Source organism: Acanthopagrus latus, chromosome 12, assembly GCF_904848185.1.
Source record: "Acanthopagrus latus isolate v.2019 chromosome 12, fAcaLat1.1, whole genome shotgun sequence".
Taxonomy (NCBI): domain Eukaryota; kingdom Metazoa; phylum Chordata; class Actinopteri; order Spariformes; family Sparidae; genus Acanthopagrus; species Acanthopagrus latus.
Genome location: NC_051050.1, coordinates 6839679 through 6853496, shown reverse-complemented (window position 1 = coordinate 6853496; position 13818 = coordinate 6839679). Strand labels below are relative to the sequence as shown.

General features: G+C 43.2%; 1 protein-coding gene across 2 annotated transcripts in view; it reads right to left on the bottom strand.

Annotated features, from left to right (window-relative positions):
* Positions 1-13818, bottom strand: part of igsf9a (immunoglobulin superfamily, member 9a) — a 62443-nt gene that overhangs the window by 27282 nt on the left and 21343 nt on the right. Inside the window, exons 4-7 of one of the 2 annotated variants that reach the window (XM_037116833.1) lie at positions 12985-13131; positions 9471-9619; positions 6500-6611; positions 2184-2325 (exon numbers count right to left, since the gene is read on the bottom strand). In XM_037116833.1, the coding sequence (XP_036972728.1) occupies positions 2184-2325; positions 6500-6611; positions 9471-9619; positions 12985-13131 (550 nt within the window). Of the gene's footprint in view, positions 1-2183; positions 2326-6499; positions 6612-9470; positions 9620-10410; positions 10591-12984; positions 13132-13818 lie in introns of those variants that run through there. The other variant, XM_037116834.1, reaches the window with a different exon arrangement.

Genomic DNA, 13818 nt, shown 5'->3' with positions numbered 1-13818 from the left:
CATCTAATTCTACTTCCACACCAAAATTGCGATGCAAATACAGGTCGGCTCCTTTCCATTGACAGGAAACTTTTGCCTTTCATTTGGGCATCACGTCTGTCTTCTAGAATGCACCAGAAAACTGTAGAAAGCTGCAGAACATAAACCTCAATTACTACATCAGGAAGCCACTTAACTTGTTTTAAAGGAGACATATTATGCATATTAAGTTCATAATTTTACTTTGGGTTGATACTATAGGATTTTTTTCACACATTAAGGTCCCTAACTTCAATGCATGTCGTGGCTTATCAGCACGTGTGGGTGCCGTGTTTTCACTGCAGCTGATTGGACCTGGTTTCTAAAAAACGTTTTTGTTTCATTGGCATCTGCATTACATTGTTATTATTGTGCACAATGACACACTCATGCACATTCTTGTCACTAGTTGATAGCTGGTGGCAACAACATCCAGAGAAGTAAAGAAGCAAGGACTACATTCAACATGAATGTTAGACTCAAAGATACCCACAATGCATTCGGCATCAAACTTGCCAGATATTTAATCTGTTTAATTAGCCAGAAACACAGTCATTTTTGGGTAATTTTTCCATAAAAAAATAGACTTAAAGCAACTTTACAACTTTACTTTATAAATTAGGAAGTCTATAGTTTCAAAACCGTAATATATAATTAAATCTACCATAATGGATGTCATCACTTTTTCCCACCCCAGCCTGTGAGGCACCCTGAGCTCTGCTCTGGCAGCTGCGTCACTCAGCCGTCAACAGTGCAGAGTGCCGCGTGCTCCCGTGTGATATGTATGACGATGGAATCATATCAACTTCTGGATGTCACCATATCTCTCCAAACTCAACAGGCATAACACTGAGATGCAAAACATTGCAGCAAAGAATCCAAAAAAAAAAAAAAAAGGAAGCTGTGCTCCAACTTATAATCCCTGGCACAAAATGTCAAGCCCCGAGCCAGTAACCTTGGTGTTGGTTTTTTTGACGCTGATTTGAATTTCACATCAGAGGCGGGAAGAAAAAAAAAATCCACCTTTTATCATCTCAGGAATATTGCCGATGTACAGCTCTCTCTCTCTCTCTCTCTCTCTCTCTCTCTCTCTCTCTCTCCCTCTCTCCCTCCCCTGGGCAGATACTGGAGGAAAAAAGTATTCTTTCATCACTCACAGGCTTGATTACCGCAAAGCTCTTTTTTCTTTTTTCTCTGGTACCAAAGACGCCTCTCAGTTTTTAAGTTTGTCTGTTGCGGCCCTTGGATGTGTGTCGGCGTGAAAGCATTCTCCGCAGACCGAGTTAACTGTAGGTGAAAAATGAAAAAAGTTGTGATATAAATTACTTATTGTTCATTTTGACTGATACGGTTCTGCTTCTGTGCTTTTAAATATTCTACCCCTACCTAGATACTGTGGCATCCGAAGCCGTAATATCTGTAGACACAGGGCACTGACAGGCCACACTGTCTTTGTGAATAACAAAATAAAACACGTAGAGGTGCAGAACTTGTACAAGGAGCCGTCTCTGACATGCGCCATTCTGCGATCAGGTTTTAAGTGTGGCTATTTTAGTGAAAGTTTAAGCTGACTCAACTGTGCTAAGCGAGCGCGATAAATGATTAACGATAACACATAAAATATATAAAATGAATGCTGACTGCAATGTATGTCGGTGTATTTTGTGTCCTCGTGTGGCACACGCTCAGTCGGCAGGACTTGCAGAAGTTGACATGTGCAAGTCCTGAAGCAGAGCACCCCTTTGTTAAAAATCAATCCTTGTAGTCGCTGAAAAAATATTTGTCATCAAATCATTCAGCGGACCAGCACGCGATGCGAGACAGGCTCTAAAAATGACATTTTTATTTTTGCCTGGTCCACCAGGACTCCATTTTCATTTTTTAGTTGATCTTTCCACTCTTACTGTTTGTCCCCTTTATTTCACATCACTGTCATCGTGTTCCCAACTGTTTTGTTTTTGTTTTTTTTGGTTGATTTTCTTTCCCTCTTTTGCTCTGCAATCTTCCGTGAGCCCGATCTGAATTAGATGTAACAGCCAATCCTGCTGTCCTCGAACATTAAGAGAAAGAAAGGGGACATTTTACCCCATCTGCTCGATAAGTGCTACACCACACAACGGGCGGAGGGGGACCTCTCAGGAACAACGGGCGTCGACTGCACTCACTCTATGTGATGGACGTTCTCTCCATCTTTGCGCCACACGTAGGTCATGTTGGGGGGGTCGGCCACCGCCTGGCACTGCAGCAGTGCATCCTGGGACACGTTGAGGGAGGTGCTTTTGGGAGGGACGACAATGACTGGCGGACCTGGTGGGAGGCAGGACACAAAAGACACCATATATGTTCACAAAAATGGCTGCAATTAACGATTAGTGAGTATATGATTATACAGTGCTTCACATTGCTTACAGACAACAGTGGCAGTTCTCAGAACAGGTTATTTTACAGCAAAAGGTGGTGGCTCACATGAAAAAAGGTTAAAAAAAAAAAAAAAAAGTAAATAACTCCATCCTCGAGCTGTCACTGCCTTCAAAATGACATGTGCATTCATCATCGCTCGAGTCACGACAGTCACGTGTTGGAGGATCTGTCGGTGCAGCAGAAGACACTGAAATCACGTTTCATGTTTTTGCTTCATTTCTCAGTTTGTCACCGTCAGTGTTCAACTTTCTTGGCCATGTTCGACGTAGGTACCTTATATGCCATTAATAGTAAGATCAGCGAGAGAAGAGAGGATGGGGATAAAGCTGCGGAGATGACTCCATTAGTTAATCAATTTTGATAAAAGGACTAACTGTCTCAGTCGCTTGTCAAGCAAACATCAGCCGGTTTCAGCATCTGAAATGTGAGGAGCTGCTGCTTTTCTCTGTCGTTCATGACAGTAAATCGAGAGTCTTTTTTGGACCGTTGGTTGGCCAAAAGAATTCATTTGAAGGTGTCACTTTGGGCTCTCTGATGAGAAATTCACAGAGATTTTTTTTTTTTTTTTTTTTTTTTAAATGAAACAATTTGATTGTTCGTTGCAGCTCTCAAGGATGTTTGCAGGAGCGCCGCGATTAAAAAATGGGAACCGATAAAGACAAATTCGATTCATTCGAAGGCGAGAAATCGGGCTGAATGGATGTAACTTCAATTCAAAACTGAATCAACTCTGCCCCAGTATTTTCGAAACGTCTACGATGCAACAAAGACGACGCAGATTTGCTTTCTTATGACGTGTGAGAGACTGGAAAAGCTATTACACTAGACATCAACAGCCAACAGCTCATTAACATGTTGCATAGAGATTTTAAGCGTATGCTTACTTGGGGGAGTCTGATTTGTAGATTCACGGCAGTTTACTGCCTCAGAGTAGTGCTGAAACTGTCATGCATGCCGTGACAGCAGCTCAGAAAAATATATGTTACCGTGATGGAAGTCTATATTACCCAGCGCACAACAAGCAATTGGGGGATTAAATTGTGCCTTTGAGTTCTGTGATATGCGTGGGTCAGGCGTGAAAGTAAAAGTGAGACGTAAAAAAGGTAAAGAGAGGATATTAAATTAACTAAAGTATCAGCTATGTCAGATGGAGCCGGGCACATGAAGGGCGGGTTACCCAGGTTCACAGCTGTGTAAAATGAACACTGAAAGGGACATAAACATATCAAATATCACATACGTCAAATGAATGTACATTAGGAACTTTTGAAATCCGAGTGTAAATCCTGGCTTTCCAACCCCTCCCGTCTATTTGGTCAGGACATTTTTTTTTTTTCAACATTAAAACAGTAAAAACACGCAGAGAGACATTTTGGCATGCTGCAGCTGTTCCCTGCATGCCTCTGCTGGACCAAGCACATCACAGACAATCTGTGTTTCAATATACGAGAGACCTGCCGTCCTTCACCTGCATATTCACTGACTGCGGTGCCTTCACGATACTCAATTGTACCCTCGGGGGCATAAACGTGATTAGCTACACTGAAGACTGATAAGGAACAAGTTACTATCTGAAGCTGCGCACACACCTGCTATCAGTTTCTTGTGCCATTAGGCCATTATCACGGCAATCTGTGAAACGGTCATGAAATATTATCTGTGTGATTAGTGTACACGGACAATGATCGGAATTGTTTTTTGTGACTTTCAGTGTGACTATCTGCACCACATTTCTTCGACCAAATAAAACAGAAACAAAATGTATGTGCCACGCTGGTGGTCAGGGTGGAGGACTGGTGTACATAGTACAACTGCCAAGTCCAGTCTATGGTTAGGTTCAGGAACTGTGGTAAAAGTCATGAAAAGATGCTTTCCTCGTGAACAGCCCAGTTGTCAGGATAAAATCTTGGCAGTAAGTTTTCCCGCAAACAACTGATACATTCAAATTTGTATAGGCTACACATCGTATTGACATTTCCATGAAACGTGCCATATCATGTTCACTTATATCTTTGTCAGCTGACAAGAGGTAGAAGGGACGGTGGGGTCATTACAGACGAGAAGCCTGGCAAGCTAGTGACCGCAGCTCAAGATGGTGTTTTAACATTTGTGCAAACCACTAAGTTTGCGGTGACAAAAACAGGTATTGTGAGGCACAACATGAGCTTTTCCTAACTGTTACCAAGTGGGGTTTTTTTTGTTTTTTTGTTTTTTTTTAGCCTAAACATAATGACGACTAAAGCAAAACTGAAAGCTGAAACTAAAGAAATGTAAAGTTGAAAACATACCTGTGGCTTGCAGAAATGTACAATGCCATTATTTAATCTGGCTACTGGGTTGTCATGAAACAGTCACAAAATGTATCCTGTAGGATTCACTTGGGTTAAGGTTAGAGAAGTTTCATGTTAAATCTGTTTGTGAAGTGGTGATGTAATGAACTCTTCGGGATCCGGTGCACGGTCACAAATTGTCCATTTCAACTGCATAACAAACAAAAGCGACAATTCCTGCCCGTGCCATGAAAAACTTAATTCCATCATGCATATCTTTCACCAACCAACGTCATACTGGGTTGGAGGTATATAAAAGCAGTTGTTTGAAAGCTTATGAAGGCCGGGTACACTGTGTGGGATTTGCAGAATGAGCATGTCGATGTATGTGCCTGAGAGTGGTACAGACCAGGGAGAAGTCACGGCATCACCGTGTTAAGCAACAAGAGGCACATGTAGCGTTGAGAGGAAATGAGCTGTGGATCTGATGAGTGCACACCGTGTGTTAAGAATCCTGACTTCCCTTTGACGATTATGGTAAAGCAACTGCTGAAAGGGTCGAACACACTCGTGTAATTCCCTCGGAAGAAAATCGGATACATGTACTGCAGCGCGGCGCTGTGACGGCACATTTACGCCCTCCCTGTACTGTGCCCACCTCCGACACGTGTGCCATTTGCAAAGAGCTAATGAAGGAGGTGTGACATTCCACGTCTCATGTATAAATGATCACATGACCTCTAGAGCAGTTATTCCTGATAAGGTCCATAACCTTTAAAGCTCCATGGATGCATGCATAAGTGACAGTTTAGAGGTTACTTAGGGCTTTCACACTCCATCCAGCTCAGCCATTAGTCTAGTGTAATCCATCCATATGGCAACCGCTGTTGGGAAAAAAAAGAAGCCCGCCAAAGCCGAGATAATGTGACTACGACTAAACAGTTTTAGGGGCTCATGATTATTATTCAAAACATGGCCGCTGCCTCTGTGAGATTTCAAAAATGAAGTGAAACCTTGGTGAGACATTTATGCCAAATGAAATTTTTCCCCATGCACCGCGCTTCAGACGAGTCCTGGTTCTCCAGAGAAAATCAGCAGTAGGAGTAGGAGTAGGAGTACAGGAAGAAGTCATAAATAAATTCCACAATGTATTATGCAGCGCTGTGTCGGTGTAATCCTGTAATACACAGTAGGATATTTGCATATTCTACATGCATTTGTCCTTAAAGTGGACCGTATAAGCTGTCTTTGAATCTCTCAATGGTGTGTTAGGCCTTGGAAATATTGAAAACATTCAACAAGGAATGCAACCAGGGACACTTACAGAAAAAGAAAAAAAAAAGATGTTAATAATATGAATTTGATGACCAGACAGCGACATTCTCATTCGGCTCAGCTACAGAAGCCAAGCAAGTTCAGAAAACAGACAATTTCTGCAGTGCAGCCTTTAAAATGATTAAAACACATGAGGTTTTTATCACGATAAAGCAACACACACACACACACACACACACACACACACACAATCCCAGATGATATCCTGTCTCATATCATGATATCAGTGTTATCTTCGCAGGAACGGAGCTGAATTCGGCTTGACTTTCTGTTGCCACTCTGTCATATGATGCAAGAGCGAGAAACAGAAAATGTAAATTACGGTGGCTCACAGCCAGTCAGGCACACAGGCATCACAGAGGCTGAGGGAACTGGCAGGCAGACAGACAAACAGACAGGCAGAGAGACAGGAAAACAGGCAGACAGACAGACAGGCGGCCGGGGCAACAACTGACCTTTGATCTTCACTTTGGTCACGCGAGTCACGTTTCCCTCTGAGTTGGAGGCGTGGCAGGTGTACCGTCCCGCTGACTGCATGCTCACCGCTCGCAGAGATAACGCTCCGTCCTGGGAAATAAGATGTGACAGTTACAGTGACAGTAACTGCGATACGGATGCCTGCAAGTAGCACATATAGATATATACTATAGGCAGATGGATAGTGGAGTTGAACATGATGTAGTTTCAGTACATTCACAGAAGTATTGTAGGTAAGTACAATCTTAAAGGGACGGTGGTAGTCAAATTCAAATTCAGTGAGGTTATTATACAAACTTACAAATAACTGAAGTGAATAAACAAGCTGTTCTCAGAGGAGAATAAGGTCCGCCACATATAAACAAAGTAAAACAGTATGAAACTCTGTTGTCCTTTAAGGTCAGTTTGTTTGATTTATTCAGTCATGAAAATTGAGACGGTTTGCTTATTTAGATTGATTAGGCTAATTTCTTTCCCAAAACTATGTAGTGCACCTTTAAGTACTCATATCCTAATTATAATATTTGTTTCTATTTTCTTAAATCACACTGTATTATACGTAACATTGATAGCAAAAGTTTAACTGTTACTACGATCAAACCATATCATATTTTTATACTTCAAATTTTAACATTCCTTCTTCCACATCATAAATGCATGTTACACCGCTTTACACTGACGACTAGTTATTTTTCTCATTCTTTTCCATATCAGTCCAAACACACACACACACACACACACACACACACACACACACACACACACAGACGTAGCATGCAGGCATTCTAGATATCCATCCTGTTCACTCTTCCCTGTGATCCACTCTGTACTCACTGACTCATATCATATCACATCACGTCACATACTTCCCCATAATTGCTTTTTGTTATTTCAGGGATGTCTGTCTTATCATTCTCCTGTGTCACTCTCTTTTCCTTTCAAGCTGTTCCACCAATTTAAAAAAAATATATATCTTAGTATTCAGTATTAGTATACATATTTCCATTTTACTCCTCTGTGTTTATTTGACAGCTATAGAGACCAGTCCCTGCGAGGAGTAAGATTTTTTCTTTTTTAAATGTTTAATGTTTAGATTAAAGCAGTGTTTTCCAATATTGTTAGTTATGTCTGTGTCTGTAAAAGCAGTGTGTAGTTGTGTCAGTGACCCTTGGAGGGAGCCCAACCCATGTGCTGGTAAAAAAAAAACGAAACACACACACACTGGACTAAATTACCTGCGTGTGTTCATAAAGCAGTTGAACTTTGCTCCACCTCGACCTACTGAAGCAGTAAAACACTGCTTATGTGCTGATAAAAGAGTCACTGGGGGCATTTTCAGTCGAGTTGCAAGAATAAAATATGGGCAGTTACATTAAACATGTATGTGTCATACGTACAACGAAGACAATTGTACAATATGTGTCATATGGGGTTCACATTACATTTGTATGACCTGACATTTACGTTCCAAGGTGGAAGGGAGGCTTCCAAGCCAGTGACCACAGTTCAACACTGTGTTTGAACATCAGTGTGAAGCCGCTGGATGTTTTTTTTAGGAAACCTTGGGACAATTTCCAGCTGTGTTATTGGCAACCAAAACTGTTTTTATTTCTTAGGAAATAATAAGATCTTAGGACTTCTCCCGTGTTTATGGCATCCAAAACAGGATTCTTAAGACAAAACATTATCTTTTCCTAAGCCTAACCAAGCACTAGAAACAAACATAATGTCAAAAACTGAAAACTGAACCTTAAGAAGTTTGAACAGTTTGCAGAAAGATATTTTGCCAACATTGAACACTTGATTACTTTTGCAGGACTTTTACTCGTACTGGAGTATTTATGTAGTCTCTTGCACAGGTGCTGTACTTTGACCAGCTATAGTTAAGGCACATAGCCATATAGCTGATATTTTATGTTTTAATGAAACAATTGATACAATAAAGACACTCATAAGACAAATAGGCTAGATATGAGAAAGTCATACAGCACAGTAGCTAGATAGATATGGTGGATACAGTTAATAAATAGTTAAAAAGTTAAGAAACCCACAAAAATCCATGAATCATTAAAGCGTACATTAATCATACCACAACAAGTTCAAAACTGATCATGAAATGATTTAATGGTGATACTTCTAAATGACCTATATAAGCAAACCAGCAAGCCAGCAAGAGGACTGATGATTTCTTGACAGACAGCACATGTTTAGCATATGTTTACATTTTCTAAGGCAAGGTTTGGCATTTAAAAGGAAGCAGGAGGAGATTTTCCTGTAGAAAGATGTTATGGTTATGGCTGATGCTGGAGCCGGTTCAGAGGTTAAACAGGTCTGGCATCCCGGACAGCCCCGGAAGCCTATGACAGAAGCATACTCATCACCTTAATAGGAGGGAGCACAGGAAGTGGATGCAGCGGACCAGAAAACTGACCTGATGATCACTGTACACAGCATCCTCTGACCACCCCCCACCAGCTGGACCAGCCGAACCAAATTACAGCTAAGATAACCAGGCTTGTGTCAGCAGCGGGCTTCAAAATAAATCGCTAATTCCTTTCACTCGTTTCCAACACAAATCGAAAAAAATCTCCAGCGTGGGTGCTGCTCATACTGCTTTTGTCCACAGGGGCCGGCCGAATCAACACAAATCAAAGTTTCTGCTAGCTGAGGGGTACGACTGCATATGTGAGAAAAGTTGCCTTCTGGGTACTGTAGGCGGCAGGTTTTGGAAAAGACGAATGAGTGGAATAACTGGACTGCGCCTACATTACCCACAATGCCACTTAACAACTGGATGACATAATTAGTAGAAATGGATCAAATTACATGCAGCTTTCTGTGAGGCCAATGAAGGTCATGCTATAATACTCCCAGAGACCTGTAAACCCACATCAACATGACAAATTGTTGGTGTAACCCTTTAACACGTACACAACTGTCCAAACATACCTGATAAATTCTCCTTGGAATCACACTGCCGTCTTTTAGCCAGGTGATGGTCGGGGTAGGGTTTCCATTAGCGCCACAGGAAAGAGCGAGATGGCTTCCAACCATAGCGTCCACCTCAGGGGGCGGGGCTTCCGTGAAGGTGGGTGGGGCTGGAGAAGAAAAACATTAGGGCGAACATGTAATGAAACACATCCACACACCCGGAGAACCACTGCTGTTTGAGACACACAATCATTCTGTTTGTCAGATATGGACACTTCACTGTCTCCAACAAAAGACAAATATAAAGTTATATAAAGTTCCACGCTCTCGTTCAGGCGGCGTCAACTGCAGAGAGAGAAGCCGGACTAGCAGACAATAAATCTTTGTTCCCAGCCGTCCTCTTTTTTTTTTTTTTTTCCCAGTTCATACACAGCATGACAGCGGCGCTGCCTTGTTTGTTAACAGCCGCGGCCTGCGTGCAGTTTCCTGACATCAAGTTACATTATGATTTCACACGCCACAAGTAGAAATGTCAGCTACGCCGCCTTTTAGATCCGCTAACGTGAAGGCTTCGCTGCCGTTTCGGGTTCTCAGATCTCATCGGAGAGCAGACACCCAAAAACATAAACAAAGCACTCGCAACTTCACCAGTTTATTACAATCATCACTCTCTTATTGTACGTATGATAAATATGCAGACGTGTTTTGAGTCTGGGAATGGCTTTGGTATTTTTCTTCCCGACAAGATAAGAGTGATTTTTTTATTTTTTTTTCCTTATCTGAGCTACAGGGTGAGATGTTTGCTTCAGTGTTTGTACAAAGGAGGGACCTTGTGAGACTCTTTCAAAAACACCTGCAGAATACTTACTCCTGCTGCACGAAAACAAAAGCTTTCGTATATGAATTTCGGCACACACAAACACTGAAAATCTCCAACGTTGAAGCCGAGGCCACAAACCTTTGAAATCATGCGGAGCATATGCAGGTTCCATCATTTTTTCATGCACTGGTCAATGTTGAGATTTTTCGGGCCCAAATGCTGAGGCCGAGTGCAGACAGAAGGACGCGGGGGGAGCATCTGCAGGGCACGTCAGTTAAGTTACAGCCAAGGCCTCAAATATGGAGTCATAACCTGTTATAATTCTCATCTCTAACGCGAGCCTCACACCGACCAGCTCTGTGAAACTGTCTCCCCTCACTTTGATCTGCCGGTGCTTTGTTCTGTATGTTGCCACGGAGAGTCACAGCTAAGGTTTGCTCAAATACACAAACTTCAAAGCACAAAAATAATGATGCATGTTTTATATGCAGATGTATTATTTAAAGCTATCAATAGGTGTGGTGATAACTTTAGTCAGGGATGAGTCTCTCCCTGCAACCCGCGTGAAGAAGAACATCAGAAGTTGATCCAAATTACCTGATCCGTCACGAAAAGGTTGTTGTTTTTTGTTTTTTTTAAAAGGTGTTTAAAAAGTTTTCACAAAAGTTGCTCTGACTTCTTTTAGAAGCTTAAGTCTCAAGAGTTTACAGCGCCTGTCATGAAATGTTCTTTAAACAGTGTTTTACAGATTAAATGACGTTACAGACAGGGTGGGTGGAAGGTTTTTAATTAAATGTGCACCTTCAATTAGACCGAAGTGCTCGACGGGGTTGAAAAACACAACATCAAAATGTACGAATGACCCACAGCTTTGCTTTTTTTTTTCTCGGCCACAATGTTGACGGGTGCTGAAAATCATGTCATTGTACAGGAAGTGACAAGTTTAAATATAGGATCTGCAAAACGTGCTTTCGGCGCAGCTGAGGCCGGCTCCTCCAGAGAACAGTGGATTCAAAAGAGCGAAATTACACACTGTCAAACTTTCATCTGGAGCAGCCAGTCAGAGTAAATAAAGGACTGAGTACACAGTGTGTGTGTGTGTGTGTGTGTGTGTGTGTGTGTGTGTGTGTGTGTGTGTGTGTGTGTGTGTGTGTGTGTGTGTGTGTGTGTGTGTGCGCGTGTGTTGCAAACAGGATGGTTAAGAAATCCGAGGTCATCTCCTGCTGTCACTGGAGGCCTGCTTAGTGAAGTTTAATACTGAACTAAAAACTCTGAGAAAATCTAGCTAAGAAAAGAGAGCTCAGGGAATATGTTTAAGTTTAGTGGTTGCATCGCCTTGCGTTAGTGTTTCCCAGAGGGCGGGAACTTCAGATCCTAACTGTCTGACCGTGCTACAGCCTCATCTGTCATTCAAATCGGCGCTGAGATTACAGGACCCATTGCAGAGAGTTCTGGTCCTTTCTCATCACCACCGGGGGGGGCCAGTGTTGGACTCAGTGGTGATGCACTTATGGTGAAACCTCTCCACACCTGACTAAAGGCCAACTACCTTGACAGGGATTTAAAACAATTTATCCATATTCTCTTTGAGACTTTCAAAGTGTTATCAGTAAATCAAAATTCTGATGGTGGAACAAGTCACTTCGAAGGGGTTTATGAGAACGTTGTTTACGCAGCCTGATTGATGGGCACCGGTGGGCAGACCCACCAAGGACAAACAGCTAGCTAGCTAAGCGCTATACTGCCCACATTAAAACCCCCGCTATAATGTGGGACAATCACAGCACTGTGTGACAGCTGCTGATCTGTTCCGCAGGTGTTAGAATAACGCGACTGAGAGTGACAGTGAAAGTGGGAGTACGCACTGACGCCGCCCAGCTGGGCAAACTAGGTTCTACTAGTGAAATACAAATGTATAGCCACAGGGGTTCCTCGCCGGAATGTTGTGAAGGAGCAGACGTCTTAAAGTCCGTCATTAAGTGCATCATGGGAGCTGACAGCGCGTCTCCTGGCAACACCGACCCTCGACTTGTCAGTCAAGTGCTGCCGCGGGAAACACCCACCGAGCGGCTCAGAGCGTAGAAACTGCCTCAACAAATATGTTTCGAAAAGACGTCCCTCCTTAATTACACCCAACGGCAGTAGCGTCACGTTCAAGTGTGCGCTCACACAAAGGGAGAAAATAATTAGCTGCCTGAGTATGACTTCAGATGGACACTTGTGACCCTGCACATAAAGAGCAAAAAAAAACGTGTATTTAATTAAAATGTATGACTTGTGTGTAACAGTCGTGTCAGTTTCCTGTGAGCCAACGCTTATCGCATGTTTGATGTTTCCTCTGTGATCAAAAACTATTTTATAATTCTGAGCGGTTGGTGCCTGACGGTATCTAATACTCGGTGGTTCAGACGCAAATCATTCCAGGTTCCCAGTCCTGTATGTACGCTGAGGAGTGAAAGTTATCCGCGCTGACTTCTTGTGTTCTGATTGATGTGCCAGGCGAGCAGTGCGTCTTATGTAATGCCACCAGACCTTATTTATTTACATTTCACACTTGGATCACCGATTTTTGCCTCGTGAAGCTAAATATAATCGCCTCTCAGCCATAGGCGTGAAGCCAAAACAAAAATAAAGCACACACACACACACACACACACACACACACACACACACACACACACACACACACACACACTACTAGATAAACCTCACCAGTTACAGAGAGCACAGTCCAGGTGCCATTTTGCAGCTCATCTGTGGGTTCATCCAGTAAGAGGATTCGACACTCGTACGAGCCCTGGTCATCCAGCAGCAGGCCCTCCAGCCTGAGGGCAGTGACTCGAACCAGAGACACCCGACCTGTGGAAGCACAGTGCAGTTAAAGAGGTGAGAGGGCGGCGCGTGAAGAGCCATGAGACAGGCCAACTGCGCGTGATGCTGATTCCACTTGTCATTTCTCAGGTCTGATTCGTGTGGAACAGTCGGAGTGTGAAACTCTCCCGTGCTGACAGAGAACATTGTCCTGAAACGTAGCCTGGATCACCGACACACACGCACGCAGATGCACACAAGCAGCAGGCCGACGCACGCACGCACGCACGCACGCAAACCTGGAAACGTGATCTCACGGTTGCCAGGTGACGGCTCCCTCGAGCCGGAGTGAAGCTTTGCAACATCAACCCTTTATCTTCTCCGGTCCGCGGCTCACACCTCCCTGTGTCCGCGTGGTTTCACACTTTATCAGACACATAATCGTCCGGTGGCCTGACAGGATGTAACGCCGTCTGAGAAGAAGCCGTCAATGAAAGGCATTGCGTGAGGACTCAAGCCTTCCCACTGCATCGTCTCAGAAATAAAAACATGTTAGCCGCAAACACGCACTGCAGCGTGGAAGCCTCGGTGCCACTGGGGTGGCCGTGTTGTGACGGTAATTATTAACAGAGGCTGTGATTTCTGGTGACTGTAGCAGGGAGGGGACAGTTCCTGACAGTCAAAAAGAAACCAGGAAGTTAGAGTTAGGCATGTTGGCAGTGATAACACGCCTTA